Source organism: Acanthisitta chloris, unplaced genomic scaffold (assembly GCF_000695815.1).
Source record: "Acanthisitta chloris isolate BGI_N310 unplaced genomic scaffold, ASM69581v1 scaffold20259, whole genome shotgun sequence".
Lineage (NCBI taxonomy): Eukaryota > Metazoa > Chordata > Aves > Passeriformes > Acanthisittidae > Acanthisitta > Acanthisitta chloris.
This window is the reverse complement of record NW_008691080.1, coordinates 10803-22178: the sequence shown is the minus strand read 5'-3', so window position 1 is coordinate 22178 and position 11376 is coordinate 10803. Positions and strand designations below refer to the sequence as shown.

The following is an 11376-nucleotide window of genomic DNA, read 5'->3' as shown; positions in this document are numbered from 1 at the left end:
AGTCATTTCACTTTTGACAAAACTAGCTATATTGAAACTCCAACTTTTGGTCAGTTTCTGGCATTTCTTGTCATAGTAAAGTCAGAAACAGATACAGAAATGGATATTGAGGGTTGATGTTGTTCTTGGCCTTTTCAGTCACTTATTTGTCTTCCCTGTTTGAATCAACATTTTCAAGAACTATTTATTGATTTTTCTGAAAATAATTATGTGAGGATTTATCTTTTGAAATATAACACAGTTTGTTTAGCCTCTTTAGCCATTAAAATCTAAAAGCATTTTTCTAATTTTAACCGAAAGGTTTTAACACTTACACTGAATCCTGAGAAAACAAGCTTGACTTTGAAATCTACTGACTTATGGAATGATCTGCTCAGGGGAAAGGGAGATGATACACTGGCAAAAAAAGACTTTAACTTAAGAGCCTCCAACTGCAATCCAATGATGTCTGTGCTTATAAGATTCCTGAAGAGCCTGTAAATAATCCAGTTTGTTTTGCTATTTAGATGACTTTAAACCTGCATCAATTGATATGTCCTGTGAAGGAGACCTTGAAGTTGGCAAAGGTGAACAGGTGACAATAACACTGCCAAACATTGAGGTGAGTGGGGTGGCTGGAGAGTGGTGGGCCTGAGGGAATGATTAATTTTGTTGTCACAAATATATATACTGAATATGGAAGGGTATAAAGTTTCAGTGTAGTTTCAGAGCTGCCTGTGTGATTTTTAGAGTAGAAAAACAATTGTTCTAAGAATGTAAGGCTACAAAATACATAAAGGTTAAACAGCTGTGCTGTAACTTTAAGTGTATTCACCACACTGGAAATATGCTGTAGGATGACCCAGAAGCATTGCGTACACAGAAAAGCTTCGTGTGTATGTTGGCAGTGCAAGTTTCCCCTTGGTATTTATTGCTCTAGTGCAGTTCTAAAGCAGGAAAGACTGGAAAGGGAAAATTTACTACCTGCCATGCTTTACTGCTCTGCTGATATGGGAACTGCAACTCTTTTTTTGGTGAAAGGAGTCCTTCAGGGAACCTGCTCCCATTGGGAAATAAACATTTAATCAGTTTCAAACTAAGCTAAGCTGAGCAAAATCCCATTCCAGTCAAACACCAGCTACTGTGAATCTACTTTGAATTAATCAATAGCATTTTTTTAAGTTAGAAATGATCACTTGTAATGAATTTGTCATCACTGAGGGATTGCTGTTTATAAGAAAAAACCCCCCAAAACTACAGGAGTAACACTGACTGGACTTCTGATTTAATAGGGCTCAACTCCACCAGTGACTGTGTTCAAAGGCTCAAAGAAGCCTTACCTAAAAGAATGTATCTTAATCATCAACCATGACACTGGAGAATGTCGCCTAGAGAAACTTAGTAGCAACATCACTGTGAAAAAAACCAGGTGAGTGATTTACAGGAGAAACAACCGTGCTGTGCTTGTTGTGAAAATTGATTTGTTTATGAGACTAAATTGAGATACGTATCTACCTATTACTGCTCTTAACAAAACATGATTTTAGAAAGTACCTGGCCTTGCTCAGTGGAGTGAACAGCCTCTTTCTCAGCACACTCAGGTCACAGCTTTTGGGTCTTGACTGCAGAAGAAATGGCAATTTATTGTTTTGTTAACCAAAACCTGTTACATTAATAAAAGAAATAGTAACTATTTTCTGACGAATTCAGAGGGAGAAAAAAAATCTGTTTGGAAAGCAGCTTGTCTACTGTCTTCTGACTTGTAAATGAGGAAAGAAAAAGATAAATTCTGTGACAGGTTTCAGTGATTTTAAGGGTTTCTTTTTCTCATACCAAGTTTAATTTTAATTTTTCTTCTGCTGCTGAGTCCATATAAGTAATTTTCAGCAGAATTATTAAGTCACCCTGGGTAGCCAGCTATGAAAACAAATCAACTGACAAAGGATTAAAAATTTATTAGCATTGTATTAAACCAATTTTAATACATCTCTATATAATATTATGCCAGTGTAATAAAGTACCTAGAAATCCAATGATGCTATTTAGAAAGGCATGACAAATAATTCCAAAACTTAAGTTACAGTGTCCCCTGCATTCTGCCTTTTTTCCTTGCATCTTGTCTCCTAGTAATTAAAAATCTTCTGGCTTTGCACACAGAGCTGAAGGAAGCAGTAAAGTCCAGTCTCGCATCGAGCAGCAACAGCAGCAAATGCGAAATGCAACTAAGGGTCCAAACAACATTAAAAACTCTCCATCAAAAGACAAGATGTTTCCATCTTCTCCTATGGATGATATAGAACGAGGTAAGCTCCACTGGCACAAAAGTTTCAGAAACTTTGCTTTTTTAAGTGTGGGTTTTGTTTGGTTTTAATCCAAGATTCCCACTGGAAGCTGATTGTGTAAGCACTTTACCCTGATAGGGAAATGACCACTCTGGCTCAAGTGGTAACAAAGCAGTGTTTGCTACTTGCTGAGGTAAAAAAACAGCTGAACCATTAGAATTAATAATGCCAAGGGTCTCACTGCTCTCTCCTTGGTTCTGTCTTCCACTGCTACTTTAAGCAAGTATATGGTTGGTTGTATCATGGCTTTGGAACCAACTGAGTCACTTCCATTTTGATGTTGCTCCTTGTTCTTTCTCTGCACTCAGCAAACATAGGTTACAGTGCTTTACAACTGAAAATACATTTTAAATTACTGGATAAAATCCAGTGAAAGATGAGGTTGCAGTGAAAAAGACAGTTAAAACCCTGTATAAATCAACCCTTGAGCAGTGCTATATAGTGTTTTCTTGAGAGACTCTGGTTTGGTGCAGCACTCATATTTCATTTAATAGGAGGCCTTATTTCCTTTTGGAGGACCAGGAGGATGGCAGGTGGTAATTACTTGCTACAGAAATGCTGACAGGTGGCAGTTTCATTGACTGGAACTGACATCTGCCTCCCAAGTTGTTCTGAATTCCTTTAAACAGATTTTTTTTAGATGTGTCATTATGAAGATGTTTCTTGTTTCCATTTTGGTCTTAAGCTCTGACCAGAAATCTATATTGCAGAACAGTACTAGAATACATTTAAGGTTGCAAAGAGGAAGGAGTACTTGAGCACATGGAATAAAATGATGCTTTTTCTTAGTGTTTTTTTGGGGGGAGTGATGGTGTCAAACACATTGCAAGTCACTGAAGTTTGTATCAGATTCTTGTGTACTGCCAGTCCAAGTTTGAGTACTTCTAAAGAATGAAGAATAATTGACAACTAGGGATGCTAGGGACCTTTTAAAGTCACATAGCCCATTCTTCTGTCCTGAATTCAGGTTTCGATGTAATTTTTAACCTGTTCTTAAAGCCTTTCACTGACAGATCCTGTGTACTTGCTGGCAAGCCGTTTCAGGGCTTTGCTCTCCTTACTGTTCAGGTTGTTCCTTACAAATAGTCTGACAGCAAGTCCATTACTTCTCTCATCGAAGCACAGACCAGATTACTCTGCTGCTTTTGAGCAAGCCTTCATGTACTCAGGAGCTGCTCTGTCTTTCCTGGTTTTCATGCAAAATGATACCAGTTGGTTAAGCCTTTCCTTAGAAGTTGAGTTTTCTGGATCCCCAGTTCTTTGACACTTTCCTTTAGCTATCTTAGAGCAAGTCCAAAGGCTTCCTGAGGTATAGTCCCTAAACATGTTTGCTGTTTCAGCTAAGGTTTTAGCAGTGCTGAGTGGAGCAAGATGACTCTTACAGGCACCATTCGTGCACATACAAAAAGACCAAATAGTATCAAGTGTAATGCTTGTCATTTCTGCAGCAGCACTGTGTGGTAGAACAGTGTGTAGTGATCCACTGTAACTCACAGGCTCTTCAGAAGTGTTGCCTCTTTAATCATTCTTCATCCCATGGTTGTGTAACTGACTATTCCTGCTTAAGTACACTACCTGGAACTTGTTACTAACTTTGTTTTCTGGGGTTGGGGGAAAGATCATTCTGTCTTTATCCTCTATTATCCTCTAGTACATGTGCAGCCCTTCCTTCACTAGTTAAAAATACGTAATTTAAATTCTGTCAGATTAAATGCATCAAAATTCAAGACAGGGATCTTATTCCTCGGGTCTTGGCATTAGCGATTCACTTCAAGGTTTTCTTATATTAGACATTGCTGAGAGCAGGGAGGAAGTGGAATTAAATGCTTAGGACCTGAGTGGTGTTTTTCAGCTAGGTTATAGCTCCAGACGTGTGGTAGGACCCATTGGTTCTTTGGCCTTTCTTCTCTAGAATTAATTTTGAAATGACTTCTTGATTGTTCTCCTAGCTGCAACCTCATTTTTGCCTTAGCTTTTCCATCTTCTGTCCTTAAGTTGTTCTCTCATACATGTCCTTAGTAACAGCAGGGTGCTTAGATGCTTCCATTTTTTTCCTTTCTGCTCCCCTTTTCATTCCTTATGTTTGAGTTGGCCAATATGTTCTTTTATTGTACTTTGTTTCTCCCTGACATTGGGTTAGTTTGTCCTTGTAGCTATAGCTGCACTATTTCAGGTGCCATTTTTCCTGAAAACTATTTTTCTTTAGAGTGGGATTTGATAAAGCTGTCCTAAGTACCTTTCCTTCAGACTGGCCTTTGATAACTCGGAGTCAGAAGACTTCATGGAAGTTTGTGTTGAAGATTATTCTTTTTCTTTTCTCCCTTCTTTTCTTGATTAAGTATTGCACTGTCTTGTGTCTTGGTGACTTTCATCTTCAGCCTGTTCTGTATTGGGTAAATTTGAAGTGAGATGAGCTACTCTCTTACTTGCTTTTTATGTCTGCTCTATCAAAGCTCTTCCTGAAAGATTCCAAATACATGTAAGACCATTTTAACAAATGTCTGAGTAGTTACAATCTTGTGTAGTGATGAACCTTCTGCACTCTGTGTCACTCCCCAAGTCACTGTGTAAAATCTCCATCCACCATGATGATGTCTGTTTCAGACTGCTCTCAGGACTCATATTTTGCACAATTATTATGTGTACCCTTCTGCAAAGATAAACTTCCTCTGTGTGTTGGACTTTGGCTAGTGTATATCAAAAATGCATACTGTGCCGCATGATACGCACCTCCAAATCTATTATGAGAACAAGGATTTGGTGAGATCTTCTGAACAGTAAACTGTGGATGGTTCTTTTGGACATTCCTCATACTTGACTTGGTTTTGAGCAAAATGTCATGTGGTCCAAACAAGTGCATTGATTGTAATGCTGAACTGCTGGGAGGCATTTTGGGTGCAGCTGCAAATGTCTTAGAGCTAACTGATCTGTGTGATTGCAACTGCAGTTTTCAGTCGGTGAAAGGCATTTTTGGGGGTGCTAAGGGATATACAGAAGACTTGCTAGTTGCAGAAATTAAAGGCTATGTGGGATGCATGACCCCGTGGAATGTGGGATTAAGCATTTGGGTTCACAGTCACCCTTGTTCTAATGCTTGGCTTGAAAAGGAGATAGTGCCCAAGCTACAAGAGAAAACCATGTGACAGGCTGCATGCTTGCTTGTGCGCTTTTCTTTGTTCTGGAGAGTTTAGGGCGTTTGGTTTGGTGTTTTTTACAGTCACTGTAGTGTTTGTACCTGATGTCTGTTGTTGATTTTTTTCTTTTCAGTATTTTTTTACCCTCATCCTTATATTTCTATCATGACAAATTTTAACTGAGAAATGAATCATGTTGTTTGCAGAGCTAAAAGCAGAAGCAAGTATCATGGACCAGCTCAGTAGCTCCGACAGTTCATCTGACTCCAAAAGTTCTTCGTCCTCTTCATCAAGTAGTGAAAATAGTTCTAGTGATTCTGAAGAGGAGGAAATGAAGCCTTTGCCGATGGCAATGCCGTATTTGCAGCCTCAGCCCACTGTGTCTGCCATACCACAACAGGCTGTTCCTGACAAAGATGCCAGTCACAACAGATCCCAAGAGAGCAGTGGTCATATGATGAATACACTACGTAAGTACAAAGGCTGTTCTTTTCTTAGTGCACAATTCCAGACATCAAGATTCTGAGAGGAAACCATATTGTTTTTAAGTATGTCTCTGTTATAATTAAAACTGTGGGAAGTGATGCTAGGGTTTGATTGCTCAGCAGCAGGCTGAATTAGACACTGGGCTAGAAGGTTCATGTTCCCCAGAGATAGTAAATTAAAGCTGATGCAGTTGAAAATATTTCCTAAGCTCTTCTGGCTTCTTACCAGGTATATACATTGGGACTGGAGAATAGCAATTTTGTATTGAAAATACTTGAACCAGCAGGGCACTCCCAAGACATGCTTATAATTTCTTGGGTACAACTATGGGAAAGATACTGTGCTCACAATACTATGAGTTGCAGAAGAGGTGATGTATTCTTAGCTACATCAGTTACTATTATCCACAGTAGTGTTCCATTGGACAACAGGTCAAAACTGTCCTTTGCATGTGAGGAAGGAGGTGATTTGCTTTCAGGTGATATTATCTTATTCCACCCACTCAGGCAACTGAAAATGTAATTTGATGAGTATCTGTGATGTACAGGAGTAGTTGCTGTGCAGCCTGGAATTGAATGCTGAGTGTATTAAAAAAAAGTAGAGTTAGGAAAACTCACAGAAAAAAAATCCCACTAGGTAGAGAACCTCAAGTTCACTACCTAAGTATCAGGAGTGTGCAGACATAGGAGTATTCAGCTATGGTGACACTTCCAAAATTATTACATTTTTAATTAGGTGCTTAGCAGCCTGTTCTTGGCTTGAAGAGATTCCCATCAACCCTGGTTTGCACCCTAAGATCTTTAAGGTTTATCATTTATGTGTAAACTTGTTATATTGAAATTGTAGACTGGCAGATCTACTTTTATTTCAGCCATTAATGGATAAGATGAACAGGTTTGGGAGTTTTTGTAGCTGCTATTTAAATACTCAAATAACCTACATAGATATTTAATTATGTACTGCATTAACAGATAAGATCAGACTGAAAAGTCCTGTGACTTCATGTGCAAAGGACTAAATGCTGCTTTCATTTTGCTGTCAGTGGAGAACAATGTCTTCATGTTTACCATTTGTGTAACTTGAGTGTGCCACTTATTATTTCAGCCCTTACTTACAAATGCTATTTCCCCTTCTCCATGCTTTAAATAAAACTCTTATGAAAATGAGATTAAGCTCTATCCCCAGTGACAGAATCTCAGCTGGCAAAGCTTCCAGTGCAAAATACAGGTGGCCAAGTCCACCAGTTGCAGCAGTCATAGTGAGAAAATGCTGCTTGAAACATGACAACATCAAAACTGTTGGTGGCTTGATGATGCCTCGAGAACCATGTTGACAGGTGGAACCTCTGCCTGTAACATCAGGGCTCTGAGCTTGCCTAGCTCTTGAGCTTAATGCCATTTACTTGTGTCATGATTGCAGATCTGTTTACTGCTTAAAACTATTCCATCCCCAACTTCCAGTACAGTTAACACAAGACACCTCAGCTAGTTAAAGATCAAAACAGTTGCTTTCAAGGAGAATGCTTTTCTCTATGTCCTGTGCTGAGGGAATTTGGCAGGAGAGTGAAACCTGGAGAAACGAAATGGATGGCACATTGTTCTAGTTTGAATAGCAAGAGTTCAGTCAGGGTTCTGTACAGTCATTTCTTCTATCTCAAAGTTTTGCAGAAAAAAAATATTGAATCAACAAATGTCAGCATAAGCTGTTTGCGTGTCTAATCCTGTTGTGAGGTTCGCCTGCTTATGGCTGTCACTAGTTCTGTGCACCTCTGTAGAATCAGGGCCATGCTAGGTAATTAGTGAGGTTTTCCTTTGACTTGTTGTCTGCAGGCAGAAGACTAGGGGAAGGCTTAGAGAGCAGAGTTTCATCTTCCAAGTAGGAATTATACAGCTGAGGTTTTGTGGAGCTTGGAAAACAGAGGAGGTGGTGTCTAGATCATGGCAACCGAATACTTCTGTCAGATACACATATCTACCTCTTCAGGAATCTGGAGCTCAAGGCTTGCCCCTCACCCCTAAAATACTGCTTCTTCCCCTTTCTACCTGCAGAAGCTGCTTATACAGGCTAACAACTTGCCTTATAACAAAGTTTATAAATAGTGGCACTAACAAATCTGTTCCCCATGAATGTTTGATCATATGTTGCTTTATGTCTACTTTTTGTTTAAACAAGGGTTATGTTAAACAAAGTACCTTTCCAAAGAAAACCCAGCATAGATGGGCTATTCTGGGGCCTTGTGTTATGTACACAGTATTCAGCACAGCTTCGCTTCTTTTCATACTTGGTGCTGCTACAATCAGCTAGTCAAGAAATAATTTTCCTTGTATTGTGAGAATTCAGTTGAATATATTATATTCACTGGTTTAAAAGCATAGGAAATGTTGTAATTTGCATTGCAACCTATTTACCCAATCAATATTGCTAATAATCAATTGGCAGCATGAAAACTGAATTCAACAGTTTTTCCCCCCACTCTGTTGCTGCCTCATAAGTGCAACAGGGTCGAGATGTTTCTTCAGAGTCCTTGTTAAATGAGCTTTCTGTCCTTGCACCAGATCCATCTGAAAGCTGCCAGCTCAAGGCTGTGCTATTTTGCCACCTCTCTGAAGGTGTTTTTTGGAGGTAGGGTTATAAGAATGGGGCAGAAAGTTTTTCCCTGAAGTAAATCCTAACTTAACATATTTTTTGCGACTCTGGCACTTGGAGTTCTTGCTTTTCCCATCTGCTGGTTTTCACAAGCATTGGTATTTTTGGCTGGTGTTACAGGGTTTGTGTAATTTCTATTAACTATGTTGAAATAACTTTTGAAGGCTGCAGAATCACTGTTTGGAAGCTTATCTTCTTGTTCATACTCCCTGTCCTGTCCTAAAGTAGGTAGTGCATAACAGGGCTGGGATTTCTAAAAATTCACTGTAATTCTCCTTTGAGTGATAAATGCATGAGTTTAATCTACTAATGCCATTCTCTGCCTTGACATATTATTTCTTAGGATACTGTATCGTTCTGAGTAATTATGGACAAATAACTTGATTTTGTTCTTTCTAAATTGCTTTTAAAATTTATATTAAAATAATATGGCTGTAAATTTTGTCTCTGTATAGAAGATTGGGGAAAAATTGTCTACTGTAGTACTTTAAAGATTGCTGGAAACAGCCATGTTCTCTATTCTTTTCTTATATAAAGTGTTTTCTGTTTTGTTGCAGAGAAGCATGTACCACTTTCTAAGCTTTAGTGGTGACACAGTGCAAAACAAAGGAAGGCTAAATGCAGCCATGTTAAAGACTTCACTGTTCTGGCAGAAATGATATGCCTGAGAACAAAAGATCCAATCTGAGTGTCTTGTGGGGTTTACCCCCTTGAGGTTACGTTTTCACCCATCTGCAGAAGGGATCTGGGAAGGATGCTGCAGCTGAGGAAAGGACATGTGAAATTAGTGTGCTGACGCAGTTTTCCCAGTTTCAGGGATTTTTCTTTGCTTTTTAGGCCATCTCTGCACAACCTGAGATGAATTCCTTTTTTTTTTTCTCTCTCTCTTTTGTAATGGCTGTTTGGCAAGGGAGGTGTGAGTAAAAGCATGCTAGTTGGAACAGACTCTTCAAGATGTGTGGGAAGTTGCTAGATACGATGTAGATTGTGTACAACATGCTGCTGTATTTTTTGGTAGTTATCTGTCATCCTGGAAAGATTCCCTCCTTCCCACTCCCTAAGCTTATGGACATCCATGGCAAGCACAATGTCTTATTTCCTCATTTTGAAATATATATATAGCCACCAAATTAAAGGGCTGTGTAAAATGTCTTTTGATGTTTTGTTTGTTCGCTTGTTCCAAAACCTGTTTGAAATAGTAGGTCACTGATACATCTTTAAATGGTATGTCAAAGAGCTGCTCTGCTTGATTGAGACACCACTTTGTTTTCAAGCACAGCTGAGTAGCATTCAGATGTGTTTCAAAAAAACTCAACAACTTGTTTTTCACAGAACTGCATTCACCAGCAGTTTTCCCACTTATGAAGCATGAAAATGTGGGTGGCAGAGATAGCTAGGTGTTGTCTTTTGTGATCTGGTGATAGTAAATAGATGCACTTGAGGCACGTAAGCTAAAGGTTTCCTTGCTGAGATTTTAAAACTGTAGAAAAGTGATCTCTAAGGTTCTGTCACTGGGGAGTTTGGTTCTACACCTATTTATTCTCTCATCATAGAATAGTTTGGGTTAGAAGGGACTTTAAAGATCACCTAGTCCAGCCTCCCTGACCTGTTTGGTATTAGCTTTTGTAAGCCGTGAATGGGAAAGGGAATATCTTGAATGAAGAAAATTATTTCCTTGAAAATGACTAATATGATGACTCTCTCTCTTCTAGGAAATGACTTGCAGCTGAGTGAATCTGGAAGCGATAGTGATGACTGAACAGCTCTTTGGCCTTAAACGTATCACCTTTTTTGCTAAATATATCTTAGCATCTGTTTTGCACTAAGATTAGATTACCAGAGACTGGAATGAATGTCCTCGATTTTGATAATAGACATCCTAATTTTCTACTGACACATCATGTCTATAATACAGCAGCATTGACCTCCTGTCAGTGCTATGGTTATGTGTTTATCTTTCAAATTACTGTATTTACAGTAAAATTGTGTATGATCTGATTTTGATTATTTTTGCCTCAGCCACCTGTTTTACTTGAAACTGATTTGTAACAGCTAGTTACTTTATATAAATAGCTATGGAATGGAGAAATTTCTGATATTTATGGAGGCAAGTTTCCTTCCTATCATTTAAATGCTGATCTCACAACTTTGACTTGGAGGGAGTGAAAGGGAGAACAACTAAATGAGGTCTGCTGTGTCAGCTACACTTTTTGTTCAGTTCACAGTTCATACCTTTAAGGAAACTGCTGAATAATGTGGTCCACTAGTGCAGTTACAGTTTACAATTGTTCAACACATTGCTGAATTCTTAATTTAATTGTATTATGGGACTTTATATTTCTGAGCCTCAAGATTCCTAAGGGAACTTGTCTATTCTCTGCCTTTTTTATGTAACTTGATAGGCTGGTCTTTTTACAACCTTTTTTGTATCTAAATTGAGGTAACTGCAGAGACAGCAATGAATTTCCTTCATTTAATTCTGTAATGGAAATCAGAAAATTTCTTTGTAGAAGTATAAAAGTAATTTAATAAAGCAAATATTTATCATTTTCATGCATCAGATTCTGTTTTTACTGGTTAAGAATTCCACTTTCTACCTAAAGTAGTCATGCCAGTGAAAGGCTCAAGCAAGGAAATAAAGCAGTGAAAGGGTGGCTAATACAGACTCCCCACCCTGTCTGCAAGACTCAGGTGTTTGTTGCTTTTGCCTACACTGAGATGAGCCCTAGTAATAGCTCACCAGAAGTTTATGGTGGTGCAAGTGTACTGATGAATGTTTATTTCATATT

The 11376-nt window shown here is 38.6% G+C and overlaps 1 protein-coding gene across 1 annotated transcript; it reads left to right on the top strand.

Annotated features, from left to right (window-relative positions):
• Positions 1-512: 512 nt before the first annotated feature.
• On the top strand, positions 513-11135 carry EAF2 (ELL associated factor 2). The gene is made up of 5 exons (XM_009082104.1): positions 513-601; positions 1272-1408; positions 2137-2282; positions 5662-5925; positions 10300-11135. Exons 1-5 carry the CDS (start codon positions 533-535, stop codon positions 10344-10346), a joined length of 663 nt encoding a protein of 220 aa, XP_009080352.1. The 5' UTR covers positions 513-532; the 3' UTR covers positions 10347-11135.
• The last annotated feature ends 241 nt before the right edge of the window (positions 11136-11376 follow it).